Consider the following 16,377-nt stretch of genomic DNA (forward strand, 5'->3'; position numbering starts at 1 on the left):
ATGTATTAAAGCTTTCTGGAAGAATAAAATAAATATTAGCTGTGGCTTTCTCTGAGTCAGATGAGGAATTCTTGAAATAACTGTATTTTTTAAGTTTAAAGCCCAGAAGTGCACCTGCCCTAACTTCAGTAGAGCCAAGGAGTTTTAAAAGTCCTCATCTGATGACTACATTAAATGCTTGTGCATTTCTCTAATTTTAGGAAAAGGTAAAAAACAACTTTACAAACGATTACAGGTTTCCATGATCACTTGATTGCAGACAAGACACATGTGTGGGTTCAACTATACACAATCACATTTTAAAACCAGCAGACGTTATTTGATCAGTAGTTTTAATGCACATGTTAAACAGCTTCACTTTAAAAATTACACAGATATCACCTGAAGTTATTAGTTATCAAAACATAAAAAATTCAAGTAAGAGGTATTCAAGTTAGCAGCACTTAAGTAAAACTAATATGCTATTAGCATATTTCACTATCAATTTAAAAATGAAAAGAAAACAGGGCAATATATTTTTATTTTATACAATACACACACACAAATAGAAACCTGCCCTGTCCTCAGGAGCATGCTGAAGGCAAGTACATTACAAAGGTGTTGGACAGAAATGCCAAAATTTGTTTTTTAAGTGAGGATGGAATGGACTTTGGATTGCTCAAAATTTATACCAATTATTAAATGGTTTAGAAACTCATAAACCTTAATGAGACAGGGAGAGACTGAGAAGAACATCAGTCTCGCAGGTACAGATATACCCCATGTTAATGGTACTTTCTACCAGAGCCAGAAAGTGGTTGTGTTGAGGTCAGGGAGTGGCCAGCGGTACAGAAGCACATGCTGAGGACCTGGGTTCCATCCCCAGCAGCACAGCACACACATGGTTGTGACAAAGGACCATGAATCCAGAAATGCGTCAGCTATGACCACTTTCTTTGCCTCCCAGAGCAAGGAGCAAATCATCTTAGAGTAATGGGGCAGTCTAGAGGTGGGTGGGAATTATTCTCAACAGTAGCTCTCTAAAAGCTTTAAACTCCACAAAAGGGCTGGAGCCAGCGAAAGGGAAGAAAAACAATGGAAGGAAACTTGACAGAATACTTTGACAATGATTTTGAAAATATTATGCATTAAATGAAAATGGATTGCATTAAATAATAACTTAGGCTTCAATTAAAGGCTTCAGGGTGTCAAATTTAGGTACACGTATGATGAGGTATTTATTGCATTTTTTACTGTAACGGAAATCTTAGATACTGTGCTTTTGTAATGTTTTGCATAATAAAGTCATGTGCTCTTAAAATTTTAAGCACAGGGAAACAAATGGCAGCCTTTAAAATGTGGAAATGTGCATTTAAGAAACCAGCACCCAGTATATGTCACAGGCTGGTATAATGAAAAGGCTGAGCTGTAACCCATACCACAAAACACTTACGCACATAAGCCATAGCTCTAATACTAAACCACCCCTGCGGCCTGGCTCTGAAATGCTATGTGTGCGTCCTTCAGAAATGGACACCTTAGTGAAGGATGGGAACCAGCACTTGGGAAGACTGAGAGACAAACTTTGTCTGCCTCCTAATTCCAACCATACAGGGCTTCTGCCAAGTCTCAGAACTGTAGACCAGACAGAAACTGAAGGCTTATGGGTAACTACGGCAGCTTTCCCCTGAGTAATAAATAAGGTTACAGCAAAATGCCTAGAAAGCTGAGAAGTCAAGGCAGCCAATATGCCACAGTCCTCTTTGTGAAGGTTGCTCAGGATGTTGAGGGACTGCTTATTCACACGGCAGGGACTGATTTTTCTCCCTTACTACCACCATGTAACCAAAATTACATGACAGTCTGCTTTTTGTCCTTACCACCTGTTCCAGGCATTATGATTCAAGGATTCTCTTCATTTAAAAAAGTCAGTTTTCATTTTAAGTCACTGGAATCATTCAGGAGGACCACAGCTTTTAAGGAAAACTCCTCAGACTAAACTCCTAGAGCCAGGTTCAAAAAAAAGAACGCAGTTTCGGGAACAGATGACCTTGGGTTAACTTTGAAAGACAACATAAAACAAGCTTTTAAAAAATATAAAAGTCTCCCCTTGATTTTTGTTGTAAAACCCCGAACAGCTAGACGAGTTACTATTTCGGTGGAGTCATCACTGAGTTACCAGCGTACAGGTAAAGACCTAGGTTTCAACCTGCACTTCCAAGTCACTAAAAGCCTTCCCTAGGGGCTGGGCTATGCAAACACAGCCACCACAGCTGTGCACAGGGAGCTGATCTCTTTAAAACTCCAGAAAAATATATTGTAAAATTTCGCCTCAGAACCCAGGTAGACTTTGGAGTGCTCAGCAGTCAGGAGGCCAACTGAGAAGCAGACACAGTAGCATCTTCATGCCCGACCTATTGGCCCCTCAGATCCTGTTGGGCTTCTGTTAGTTTCTGGATTAGATAGCGCTTATCACGACTTTCCTAAAAGAGAAATGAGTTCAAAGGTCATGTCATATATTTGGACATAAACAGCATAATTTCTATCTAATGAATTACCTCTTATTCTCAGGGCTAAGCAGGCCAACCACCGGACTATTGCAATGGGTCTCTCTTACTTGGGTCTGTCTACAGTAGCAGCCTGTGATCTTTTAAAAATACGCATTCCTGTAATTCCAGCACTCAGGAAACTGAGGCAGGAGGGTCCCTCTAAGTTCTAGGCCAGCCTGGGCCATATATAGTAAGTTCAAGACCAGCCTAAACTACATAGCAAGACCCTATCTTGAAAAATAAAAAACAACCAAAAAAACCCAAGAAACGTAAATAAATAATTACATATACATACATACATAACATATACAGTGGTACCTCAGTTCATGAACTTAATTTGTTCCATGATTCTGGAGAAGATGGCTGCATTCGTATTCATGTGGGAAAGGTGGCCGTGGTCATATTACCCAATGTGGAGTTTGCAAACGGAACCAAAATTTGGCAGAACACTTCTGGTTGCAAATTCAGTTACTGTTCACAAACAGAAGTGTTTGTATACTGTCTACTTAACACACTCCAGTGGTTTGCCATCACACTCAGAACAAAACCCAAACTTCTACCAGATCCGCCAGACTACACTATGGCCCTCATCAATGTCACAGTATCGTCTTGCCCCTGACCCCAATTCACAGCCCTCCAGCGAAGCCAACCCCTTAGGCTTGTCCTCATTCCCTCATCCTATCTTACGCTCCACCCTCACTGGAGTCCCTCCTGTGTTCAAGTCTCAGCTCCAGTGTCACCTCCTTAAACAGGCCTTCCTCACCCACCAGCAAAAGCAGTGATGGCCCACTCGTCCCTCTAATACTTTATTATCTTCATAGAAGCTACAGTTATCAGAATTTATCTTATTTAAGTATTTAGCAGGTTTGTCTCTTGGTGAAGAAATGGATGAGCCGAACGAATGAAGCTGGAGCAGCCAGGACCTGAAGGCATGGTTTGGGGAAGTGGTAGTGAGTAGAGGCCACAGTAATTCTACTCCCCGCTCCCCGGAAAAAGTGTCCCTCTCTGTACAGTGTTCTGACTTACTGTCACCAGCCATGATCCTGTGTGGCCTGTGCCTCCTTACCAGAGACAGCTGCTCTCGGAGCTGGAGGACCACCCGCTTGTGTGCTCCAGCCAGGGCGATGAAGTAGAACATGACGAGGCTGCGAGACAAGACGGACAGGTCAGGAGGGCTCATCTGAGGGCCACTAGAAAAGCAACCCAGCACATGTCCAGAACAGATTTTCTTTTATTGGAGGGGAAAAAGGAAGACCTCATTTCCTCCAAGTAGAAGGGGTGAGAACCAGCCAGTGGAGTGTTCATTAGGCAGTAGCAGTAGAGTCTGTTTATCCCCGCTTTTAAAGTTCCTGTGAAGGTTGTTGGTGTCTCTCAAGCACATGTGGAACAACAGGAAGAGAGAAAGAAAAGGATGGTCCACAAAGTCAGCTATGTGTCATTAACTGGCTGTGGGTAATCACTGAGCTGCCTCTCTGGCCTCAGCTTGTAGTCACTATTTGTGAACTGGAATATAGTAAGTCCCAGTGAGAGCAAGGCTGGGATAATACAGTTTTGATTAAAAGCAGTCAACAATTGGCTCCCATCTTCTCTGCAGCTCCAGATCTCAAATGGGATGTGTGGAGTTATCTTCAGAGACAGGGCCCATGAAGTGGGAGGCAAGCCCCCAGGAAAACAGCAGATAACCTCATTTAAAGAAAAGAAAGCAGTTTCCTATCTAATGGCCCAGATAGGACCGATAAAGCACAAGTCAAGTAATTAAGAAATCCTGCGATGTTTGATCTCAACAACACCCTCCTGAATGTCCCTGCAAACCACCCACAGGTGATGACTTCCAAGGAGCCCAAAATCAATGAGGTTCAGAGCAGCTCAGTCACTTGCCAAATTTAGCAGGTGACCCTGTTATATTTTGGATCTGGAATCCCCCAAAAGGCTCATGTATTGAAGACTTGGTTCCCAGCCCATGGCACTTTTAGGAGGTGATGGAACCTTTAAGAAATGGGATCTAGTGGGAGGAAGTTATGTCATTGGGGGGGTGCTGTTGAAAGGGATATTGGGACTCTGGCCCCCTTCCTCTCTTTTTCACTTCCCGGTTATTACAAGGAGAAGGGATGTCCACCACATTTACTTACTATCATGTTTTATGCTGGCACAGGGCCAAGCAACCATGGACTAAACTTCTGAAACTGTGAACCAAATAAACCTTTCCTCTTTTTAAGGTGATTATCTCAGATATTTTGTCACAGTGACAGAAAGTTTACTAATACACTCCATTTGCCTCAGTGGGAATTACTCACTCGGGTCCAGATGGTTCTTGGATATCTTACTTACCAGATGATCATGAAGAAGGGCACAGCAAAGGCTTCTGAGGTGATGCCATGAATCACAGCCTGCAGCGAGCTGGGGAAGGTGGTCACAGTCATGGGGATGACATCCCAGGTGGTGTTATAGCTAGTGAATGGCCCACAGGCTTTCGAGGAAGGGATGCTGCCAGGACAGGGATCAAGAGGATCAGAGCCAGCATGCAGCACAGGCTGAGGGTCCCACCTCTGCACACTGAGAACATATTGTTAGCAGTGGCCTGTGGGGAACTACCTGACTCCTAGGCCTTCTGGGATATTCTGGTCCAAAATGCTTACCCTAATATTTCATCAAGTCTCTAGGCCTCACTTCCAGTTTATAGGACATTTAGGAGAGAAGATCAAGTTAAACGAGACTGTCAGAAAAATTAGACAAGACCAGAATGTGGGGATTCTACTCTCCAATTTCTGAACTCAAAAGTGAGGAAAAAATGGCTTGGATTCTTCAGAGGACCAAAGACTAAAAGAGACTAAGGAGACATAGTGGCTGAAAGTTCAAAGACCTTTATATTTAAAATAAGGCTAGAGCCAGGTGTGGAGGCAAATGCCTGTAATCCCAGCACTCAGGAGGCTGAGGTAGGAAGAGCTCCACAAGTTCTGAGGCCAGCTTGGGCTACGAGGTGAGTTCTAGGCCAGTGTGAACTACATAGTGAAACCCTCTCTCAAAAAGACAACAAGTAAACTAAACAAACATTAATTAAAATAAAGCTAGAAAAGATTAATTGGGGACAGTTGGAAAAATCAAAATGGCAGGATTATGGTATTAGTATTAAGTGTCTTGGTTGTGATGTTATTGTGGCAGTGTATAAAAGAGGGTCCTCTTGGGAGCTGCCTGCTGAAGTATTCAGAGGTAAACATGGTGCCTATAACTTAATTTGACATGATGCAGAGCAGGGATGCAGCTCAGTGGTGGAGCACTTACCTAACATGCTCAAGGCCCTGGATTCAGTTCCCAGTACCACACACACAAAAAAAATACACACAAAACCCCCACAAAAAAACACAAAATCAAATGGTTCATTACCAAGCACACAAAAAAGAAAGTACTGCTAAATGTTAACAACTGCAACATCCACTTGAAGAGCACATGCGTTTGTTATTTCTTTCAACTTTTTCATACATTTAAATTTTTTCTAAATAAAATAGCAGAGAAAATAAAATAAATTACAATGGAAAAACAAAGTGAAGACTTGAAAAGGCCTTCCTAAGTTTAAGGAAATGAATGAACAACTTAGGGTCCATGTGATGGGATATTCGAGAACCACTGTGACAGAGACAGAAAGGAGACACACAGACATGAGGAGGTGAGACTGTCCTTGTGGCGTGTCTTCATTGTCTTCATGTCCCTAGCACCTAGCACAGTGCCTGGCACATACAAGGTACTCAGTAAATGTTCCTCAATCAAACCTGACCAGAGTGAGGGGAATATCTGCCCCTTCTGCTTTTCCCTTCAGTCTGTCGTCTACCATGACCATATATTATTTTGATAAAAATAACCCAAAAGGAGATAGAACGAATGGTCCTCAGAAAAGGGAATGAGGTGGGAAAGGCCCTTCTGGCCCCCACAAAGACCACGAACATCCTGCAGTTCCAAATTCCAAAAGTGGACCAAGACACTCCAGCTTCCAGAAGGAAACACTGGGCAAAGGTGGGCCTGGCTAAGTCAAGAGGGACTCCGTGCCCTCTGTGGTGCAGCACTGTGAGAAGAGTGAAAGAAGAATGTAGCAGGCCCTTTACACAAAAGAGGAACATGTCACAAAGCAGGACGACGTTCTAGAAAACACAAGTCCTATTTACCTGGACATGCTGATGGTCAGAGGAATAATTGCCAAGCACAGCCCAATCAACAACACCAGCAGGAAGAAGAAATTAGAATTGGATGCTCTGAACTGCCTTGGGGAAGGTCTGCAGGTATAAAGAAGACTCAACTGAGGAGAAAAGAAGAAAAAGGTTAAGAACAATGAGCTTTCAGGAGGGTAAATAAGCGTAAGTGTGCGTTACAATGGGAATATCAACTGGTCTCACCTTTCTAGAGTGTAGTCTAGAATATAGATCAAAATGAGGAATATGTAATCCAGACTCCAGAAATTTACACTGGTGAAATAATAAGAAAAATGGACGAAGATACATGCAAGTGGGTATCTGCTGTTGTAGTCGTTGTTTATTGGCAATAACTCAAAGCAATCTAAGTAACGACCAGTGGGGGCTCCTTAAAGGTTAAAGGCCACCCACACAATGGAATACCAAACATCCCTTAAAAAAGGACAAGACAGCATTACTTACCCACATAGCATTGTGAAATAAAAGTGGCAGATTTCAGAACTCTATGAACTCATTTGGATTTTTTAAGGATTGTTCTTTATAGCACTTTAAATGTATATAAATGGTTCTATGACAACATATACCAAATTAAAAGGTATCTTGCTTGGATTTTTACAAGCACACATTATTTTCTATCTATTAAAAACAAATATTTCCATCCAGGGGAAAAGAGACAAAGGAAATATCAAGCGGGGAGGGGGAGAAGGGAAAGTAACAGCCATAAAATTTCTCAGTATTTTAAAAAGCTGCATTACTGGCTGGGCATCAGGCCCTTCTGAATCCCACAGAAGCCAGAACAACTTGTGCGCTGGACACTGAGAGCCAGAGGGCACTTGGTGCCTTGCCAAGCAGGTGGGTGTGAGTGTCCAAGGGAGGCCGGGGCCCACCAGCCATTTCATCATTTACACTGCCTTTCCCATTGGCTGCTGATATGATTTGGAAAGGAAAAAATGAGGTTCCTTATGAGCTGTCTCACATCAATCTCTCCTTTGATGATTCAGCCAACTGAAGTTTCCAAGTGAAGCCGTAAGAACATTCAAAGGCCAAAACATCCAGGTAGAAAGTTTTGCCCAAGTCAAGGCCCTGCTTATCAAGTGAAGAGGTAAGGCTTTGGAGTGAGATAAACCTGAGTTCAACTCTGAGGTCCCTACAGGCTGTGTGGTCTGGAGCAGTTACTGACCATCTCTGAACTTCAACTTTCTCCTTTATAAAATGTGGTGCCTATTCCTAGGCTGGGTGTAAGCACTACATGATAATCCATACAGAGCAGGGTATATAGTATTATTATTATTATCTGCTGCTATTATTATTTTTAACACTATCATTTCCAATTTTGAATCCTCAAGGCTTGGCATAATAAAAAACGTTGGGCTTTGTCATGGTTGACTGATGGTGTCAACTTGAGTAAGAGAAGTTTAACTAAATTGGCTCAGCAATTCCACACCCTACGGCAGCTTGTCACCTGGATGGTATAAAGGGGAAATGAAGGACGAATCTGCTTCTGCTTTTTCGGAGGAGCTCCAGTCTTCACCTTCACCTTGGACGTCATCTCTTGGCTTCCAGCACAGATTCTTCATCTTCCATCGCAGACCCATCGGCCTCCTGATACGGACGTGCACGGGACACTGCGGTGAGCTCCAGACCTTAGACTGAAACCTTCCATCTCCAGTGTGCAGACACCCTCTGCATGCTTCCTCATCCGACTCCGGGTGGCAACTGGAAGCCAATCTTGTAACTTCTTATACATTTGGGTATCTTGTGTTATATCTGTTTCTCTAGTAAATACTAACTGATACAGGCTTATTACCACAGGCTACCTCTGGAAGAAGGGATGGACATTACCGTAAGTGTGTCTGTATTATTAAATGCTTAACGATGAGCATACATTGGCTCTATAACAAAGAAAACAAGTAAGTCCAGATAAGCCCATAACCTGTGGATGTACTTCTCCCATGCAGTATTTAGTTCTGGCACAGCGCCTAGGCTGTTCAAGGGGCTGGCTCCACAGACAAATTACTGAGACCCAAAAATAACCACAGTGGCTCCAAAATCCAAAAGATAAGTTACATAATAGAAATTAATACATGTTTTGCCATGTACAGTAGCACACACCTAGAGTTCCAGCTACTTAGCAGCGTGAGACAAGAGCATTAGTTCAAGCCCAGTTTGAGATATATAGTGAGACCCTATTTTAAAATAAAAAATAAAAAGGGCTGGGGGTTGGTGGTGGAGCACTTGCCTACTTTGCATAACCCCTGGATTTAATCCCCAGTACCACACAAAAAGAACAGGAAGGGAGGGAGGGAAGGAAGGAAGGAAGGGAGACAGGAAACAGGAAGAAAGAAGCAAAATATCACTAAAATGTACCACTGATAATTAAACTGAGACTTAAGTCACAGGAGCAAAATACTTCTTAACAATACCCTTAAAAATTAAGGGACGTTTAAGCCCTGTCTGGATAATTTAGTGACTTAAATGAGTCCCTATCTCAAAATCATAAAAATTTTATAATGAAATAAGGACTCAGCTAGGGGTGGTGGCGCACGCCTATAATCCCAGCACTCTGGAGGCTGAGGGAGGAGGATCATTGAGAGTTCGTGGCCAGCCTGGGCTACAAAGTGAGCTCAAGGTCAGCCTGAACTGCATAGCGAGACCCTGTCTCAAAAAGACCAAAAAAAAAAAAAAGTGTAAAAACCTTAGATTCAATCTCTAGTACAAAAAAAGAAAAAAATACCCCAAACCCAGTGACAATCCATTGCACTTTTTTCCAGAATGAATATACATTAAATGAGGAACATCATTTTGATGAGCCTCATGGAGGTGGAAGGGGCTCCAACACATGAATGCCTTACAGATCAAGGATGGTCCAGAGTGTGCACCCCCACTCTCACCGCTTCTTACCTCTTTCACGTAAAAGATGATAATGAATTTCATGGTCGCAATTGCAGGTAGAAGGGGTGAGAAAAAGGCTCCAATCCAGCAAATGGTTTGCCCATACACAATCCCCAGGACGTTATCTGGGATGGCGAACTCCTGCTGTCCCCAGCACTGGATCAGCTTCCAGGAAGAGCAGTAGGTCACCAGGAGCCTAAAAATAAACCAGCCCATTCTCACCTGGGTACAGGTGTCTGCCCAGGCTAGAGAGCCTCACCACCAAATAGGCCATTTCCAGGGAAACTGGTTAGTCCTGTTTATAGTCTTGTAAGAATATAGTGGACTCTGGAATCATTATGACCAGGATTGGAGCCTTAGATCCACAATTTAACATCCCAGTCTACAAGTTCTTTGATTTTTTTTCAGCCTCATTGTTATCATCTGGGAAATGGGGGATTATTATATATCCTGCACCAAGTTGTGATGAGCATAAATGATGCCAGAGGCCTCTGTATACTGGCTTGCCACCCAGCACAAAAAGTACCATGCAACCACAGAATATAGTTCGTGGGGACCTTAGCACCTACCAGTGCCACTTCTCAGTATTCTAGAAGCTTCCTACAGAAATCCCAGGGCCAGGAGCCCAAGAGAAATATACACTATATAGCTATTCACCGCAGCATTGCCGTGCATTAGCAACAATACTGGAAACAACCTAAATGCCATCAGTTGAGGCTGGATGGATAAATAAAAGCCATGGGTACAAGAAACTGTTATAAGATGGATGAAGAAACCCCATGTGCCATGGAAAGCTGTTCATGATATTTTATTCTTAAGAGGGGTGGGTGGCAGGCTGGGAACCAAGCTACAGACCCATGTGGCTGTACTATGATCCCACTGAAGCCAAAGAACATTTCCAACAAGACAGTGTGTCTACCTACATGTGTACTTGTGTAGATGTGTGTGAAAAATACTTTTTGTTTTGAAGTACTGGGGATTCAACCCAGGGCCTTCTCAATGAGCTACATTCCCAGCCCTTTTCTACTTTTCATTTTAAAATAGTTTCACTAAGTTACATCGGTCGGGTTCGAACTTGTAATCCTCCCACCGTAGCCTCCCAGAGTGCTGGGGTTACAGAAGTGCACCACCATACATAGCTCATGTCTTCATACAGTATTTAAAGACTGCATGAGCTCTCCCAAAGTGTCAGCAGTGCTCAGCTGTGAGGAATGGCATGGGACTGGCTGGTCAGGGGTATGGTAACAAAGGGACTCCCACCATTCTCCAGACTTCTATATTTGTTTAAATTCTGTATATTTAAAAATTTTAAATAGTACCTATTCATATATGTGTGTTTTTAAGTTTCTTTTTTCATATTTCTTTATTCATTTATTTTAGTTTGTACGTTTTTTTTAATAACATACAAAAAAACCATTTTATTCCTATTTCACCATACCTACCTAGTACATATTTTGGTCCTTATTTACACTTTCAGTTTCTCACACCAGAGGAACAATGTGATATTTACACATGTGGGTCTGATTTTTATGTTTCTTTTTTGATGTTTGTTTTTAACATTAATAATGTTGAATCCAGGCTCATGCCTGGATTACCTGCATGTGTGGGTAAAAAGTTAAGACAACAGTGAGAGAATAATCAAAACAACAACACAGTCATGACAATCATGACGGGCACCATTAACGTGTTGTTGAGCTGTCTGCCATGTAGTGAGCTCAGCACTTTTATCTGCGGTATCTCATTTAATTCTCACAAAGCTGCAAGGTGGGTCTTACAAGAATGAGCTAAGGAGCTTGCCTAAGGTTACAGGACTAGCAGGAGCAGTGCTGGGGTCTGAACCCAGCTCAGGAAACGCAGCCTCCACTGCAGCCTGGTGGTCCACGCTGACACTGGCATGGCTGTTCAGATGGCAGCAAGTAGTCTCCAAGAAGCTTCACAGGAAGCAGCTCCGTTTCCGCTCTTCATACCACCTTCAGATGGGGCATCTATGGCTCCTGGTTATCAGTGGTTTCCTGGGGACTGAAGAGTCACCTAGCACTTTGTGGGGTGTGGTCATGATGGGAGCCGCCGGCCTCCTCCCTACTTACTTTCTAGGGAAATCCACAAAAAGTGTCACGGCCAAGATGATGATGAAGTCGAAGATCATCAGCTTGTACATTTCCTGCCCAACCTGGGTCTCCCAGCACTGAAACCAGAGAGGGTGAGAGGCAACAACAGACCCTCCCTTCTGGGCAAAGGAAGTCAGGCTCCCGGATCCTTTCCACAGCCTTCCCATCTCCAGACCCTGCTCCTGAGCTCCAGCCCAGACTTCAGCATCCAGGCCCAGGCCCACCTCCTGGCTGGAGCTAGGAAGAGGAGCAACTGAGAATCAAGCCCATGCTGTCCTGACCGTGACACTGTCACCAGATGCCCCCCTCCATCCAGCAGAATGCCTCCCCAGTGGCTTACCGGGTAGAGTTTCTGGTTGTAGCCACAGAGTTCACATGTGGTGTCACCACAGGATGTGATCTTGGAACCCAGTGTGAACACCAGCACACAGATGGTGGCCAGCCGCATAAATACGCACCTTCAGGGAAGAGAGGAAAGGGGAGGAGGAGAGGAAGCTGTCAGAGCATGCCGGCCCCTCCCAGCATCAAAAACAAAGCAAACCCAAAGATGGATACAGAGCTTCTCTTAAGGATGGTGAAAAGATCCTGGAGATGAATAGTGGTGATGGTTGCATATCACTGGTAATGAACTGAATGCCACTAAACTGCACACTTAAACATGGTTAGTAGTAATTAACTTCTAATCCCAGCACTTAGGAGGCTGAGGCAGGAGGACTGCTGTGAGTTTAAGGCCAGTCTGGGTTCACTGCACAGTGAGTTCAAGGCCAGTATGAACTACACAGTGAGACCCTATCTCAAAAAAACAAAAACAAAAAAATGTTAAAATAATAATTTTTAGGTTATATATAAAAATGTATGGTGAATGTCATTTTTAAAATTTTATAAAATACATCACCATTAATCCCCCTTCCCATCACTTTGAACACACTTATCCCATCATTCTTGCAACTTTCTGAAGCAGTTTTGGAGGCCCTCTTTCGTCAATGTCTTTACAAAGCATAACCAAAAATACAATGAATGCTGCTGCCATGTCCCATCCAGTGGAAAGGCAGTCTTCTTGTAAAACTTCAGTGTGCCCTCACCCACCCTGTTCATCACAATTTATGGCCTGGTGCAACTTCTGGCTCTTCCCCAAAGTCGAAAGTGACCATGAAAGGTGAACATTTTAAATCAGTTCAGCCACAACAGCACAACTGAGAACACAAATGAGGCCGTCCAGAATGGAAGAGCGATGGGGTAAGTGTGCCTGAAGCATAGCGGACTGTTGTGAGTCGGGTAATGATAGCGCGTCTTTTTTTTTTTTAAATAAAAGGAGGAAAACATTAATAGACAGCCTTTTACAAAATAGCAAAAGAGCAGCACAGGCAATACAGAGTTACAAACGATAGCTTGTCTTTTATTGTAATACACTGTTTAAACGTTCACCATAGTTTTTGTTACGTCTCATGTTTTACTACAGTTTTTTTGAAAGGAAAAAAGATAAAAAGCTGGGACTCCTAATGCCATGATAACGGGCCTCCCGGAGTGGGAGACAGCAGGTGGGAACACAGAGCACTACTGATGAGGTTTCCATAGTGAAAACACTGGAAGGGGACCAGTAAGAACTCAATCTGCACAGTAGCTTACAGCAACTGGGGGTACAGAAGACGCACGCCTCCAACAGACAACAAACTGAGTCCGGGATAGGGGACATCTACACAACAAAGGAGCCAGTTACTTCCACAATGGCATAACAAAAAGGAAAGAAAAACAAAAGAAGGGAGGGCAGAGGGAGGAGAAGGGAAGGGGATGACAAAGAATGCAGATGTGTGATGTCTATGTGCCAACTCCCCACGGGGGGTGTGATCGTTATGTACTGCAGTCATGCATACGATAAAACTGAAAAAAGGATAGCCTATAGGAGATTATAAAATAAATATAATACGCTAATGAAAAAACCCAGAATTTTAACAAGACAAAATAAATAAATAAATAAAAGGAACTCTTGTAACAAACAAATTCAGCATGTGGACCTTATATATGATCGTGATTTGAACAAGCCATCTGCCACTCTATCAGGAAGACTGACTTCATCTTGGGAAATGTGAGATGTTCATGTTAGAACAAGTTCTCATCACTTGGAAAGAGACTGGAGTGTTTACAGGCAAAACGACATGTTCTCTGGGATTTGCTTAAAATAATCTAGCAGGAGTGAAGAAAATGGATGAAAAAGATGGGCAAGCCAGACGTGGTGGTGACACCTGAGACCCCAGCACTCTGGGAGCTTGAGGCAGGAGGATGGCAAGTTCGAGCCCAGTCTGGACAACTTAGTGACTTAGCGAGACCCTGTTTCAAAATTTCAAAAATTTTTTAAAGAGCTGGGTGCAGCTCAGTGCCAAGGCCATGCATTCAATCTCTACTGTCAAAAAGTGGGGGCAAAATGTTGGGGGTGCTTGAAACTAAATGATGAGCATGTGCAGATTCACCAGATCAGCTGTACTGTTTGAAAATTTCTGAAATACAAAGTTTATTGTTTTTGGGTTTTCGTTTGTTTCTAAAGTGCAAATACAATCTCAGGTATTTGAGAAGCACAGTGAAATATAATCTCAGATATTTGAGAAGCACACATGCCACACAGCCCCCTCCTGGCCCCCTTTACTTGTATGAGCTCACTGGACTCTGTCTTACATCTGTTGATTCTGACATCTTCACATAAATATCTCCTCCTAGAAGCCCACCCCAGCCGTCAGCTAACACAGGGACCAGCGTATAACACGCACACGTAGATCCTGAAGTCAAAGAGGTTACGCTGCATGCACAAATTCTGATTCCTTCTCCAGAGGTTAAGGAGGATTCTCAGCTCAGCAAGAAAATGTGCACAACTGATTAGCAATGACTGCCATGGGCAAGTGGTGATCTGCAGTTAGGCCTCACCTAAGAATTGTCAGCCGGATCTCAAAGCCTGGCGAATAATCCTCATAGTGGATGATCTTGGCAAAGATGATCGGGGTGATAAAATTGGCCAGTGTGATCACAATGGATGGTAGGTACAGAATTAACAGGTTCTCTCCAAAAACCATCTTGTCAATTTCCTAGGGAAATGGCAACACAAACTTGTTGAGAGCAGCAGAAGCCAGAAAATAATTACACGTGCAGGATGAAGCCAGCCTGAGAACAGGGGAGCTCCTCAGAATAAACAAGCCCCTCGGAGTAAACAAGGCTTTGTAACTTGGTAACTGGTTGCTGGGCAGCGAGACAAAAATTAACCAACCTCTCCAGGGTATAAATAAATGCTCTACTGTTTTGGGGCAGTCCTCTTGCTCATCAGGCAAGAGGTAACGCCACCTGACCCCAGCTCTTGTCTCTTGTCTTTATTTTTCTCATACCCACAACGAGAGATCAATGAGGTTTGCTCCACAAACTGAACTGAAAAAGAACTCAACAATGCATATGTGGCAAAGAGGACCGTCTGTCATTCAACACAGCCGCTAAACATAAAGCCATTTCCTTCCTTGGTGAGCAAATACAGATAGCTAGAATGTTGCTGGAAGAAAAATGGATTCTCAAGGCAAAGCATTAAAAGAATCACAGGTATTCTGTATGAATGAGCAAATTTCTTTCGAGGATACACTAGCAAATTTCTTTCAAGGGTATACTAGTGATGCTTTGTAGCAGCGTTTCTCTCCTCCTTTCAAAGTAGTGATCACTCAACTACAAACATAGCTAGGATAAAACATTTCTTAGCCTTCTTGTAGGAAGGTACAGTCATGTAACTAAATTCTAGCCAAGGGGAGATGAATACAAGTTTTAAGTCAGACTCCAGCTCACATTTTTAAAAGGAAAAGATGTGTTCTCCTCAATCCCTGCATCTTTCCCTTTGATTAGAATGTGGATGTGGTAATAAGCTATCTCGGACCACAAAGAAAAAAGCCACACCCTGTAGGTGCCAGAGTCACAAGACACCTGGGCCCTGATGATTTAAGTTCATGAAACAAAGCCACTAATTAACTTGGATTTTTAGTCATTGCTATTTTAGATAAACTAAGGCACTGCCTAGTAAGTAGAGGAGTCAGGGATAAAAATGAAGACAACCTAGCCTGAATTAGATTATTATATATTCCAGGAGGAACAGGTATCTCAAAAGCTTTCTAAAATTTCTCTTAAAAGTAGAAATTTGATTATCTCTGATATTTAGTTCTCTGTCACATCACTAAACTTATACCCCAATATACATTCAGAAATGATGATCTCTATTTTACAATGCATTTAGCATAATGCCCAACCAGAGGGCAAGTATACTTACTTTTTTCATGTGTTCTTGTGAGAAGGTAGTTGCTAAGTAGATTGCATAAAAGCATGCAGCTAAAACAGCCAGAACAATGCAGTTCAAAAACAGTCTCAAAGAGTAAATGCGTATGGTCTCCTCTGAGGTTCTTTGTGCTATTTTCTGCCGTATTCTCTCTTCTTCCAGATCTGCCTGAGGTCCAAAGAAAATACATTTGTAAGCAGTGGAATGAAGGAGTTTTGAGGGGTAAAACCTATGCAACCCTCCTCATCCTCATCCATCTTTAAGCCTTCCTTTAAATACTCATATCACCCAAGACACTGTTCCAGACTAAGCCCAATTAGATTTTATGTTTTATATCTACTAAAGGCACTAAACCATTAATTTACATATATAAACTAATTTTA

At 42.7% G+C, this 16,377-nt stretch overlaps 1 protein-coding gene across 4 annotated transcripts in view; it reads right to left on the bottom strand.

Annotated features, from left to right (window-relative positions):
* Window positions 1-315: 315 nt before the first annotated feature.
* Tmc7 (transmembrane channel-like 7) overlaps window positions 316-16,377 on the bottom strand; it is a gene marked incomplete at its 5' end in the record, with an annotated part of 44,486 nt that continues 28,424 nt past the window's right edge. Inside the window, 9 exon segments of one of the 4 annotated variants that reach the window (XM_013518007.1) lie at window positions 316-2,462; window positions 3,595-3,673; window positions 4,857-5,012; window positions 6,683-6,813; window positions 9,608-9,794; window positions 11,686-11,783; window positions 12,047-12,164; window positions 14,620-14,777; window positions 15,989-16,162. In XM_013518007.1, the coding sequence (XP_013373461.1) occupies window positions 2,394-2,462; window positions 3,595-3,673; window positions 4,857-5,012; window positions 6,683-6,813; window positions 9,608-9,794; window positions 11,686-11,783; window positions 12,047-12,164; window positions 14,620-14,777; window positions 15,989-16,162 (1,170 nt within the window). 4 annotated transcript variants of the gene reach the window in all.

This window comes from Chinchilla lanigera, unplaced genomic scaffold (assembly GCF_000276665.1).
Source record: "Chinchilla lanigera isolate Chin_1 unplaced genomic scaffold, ChiLan1.0 scaffold00041, whole genome shotgun sequence".
Taxonomy (NCBI): Eukaryota; Metazoa; Chordata; class Mammalia; order Rodentia; family Chinchillidae; genus Chinchilla; species Chinchilla lanigera.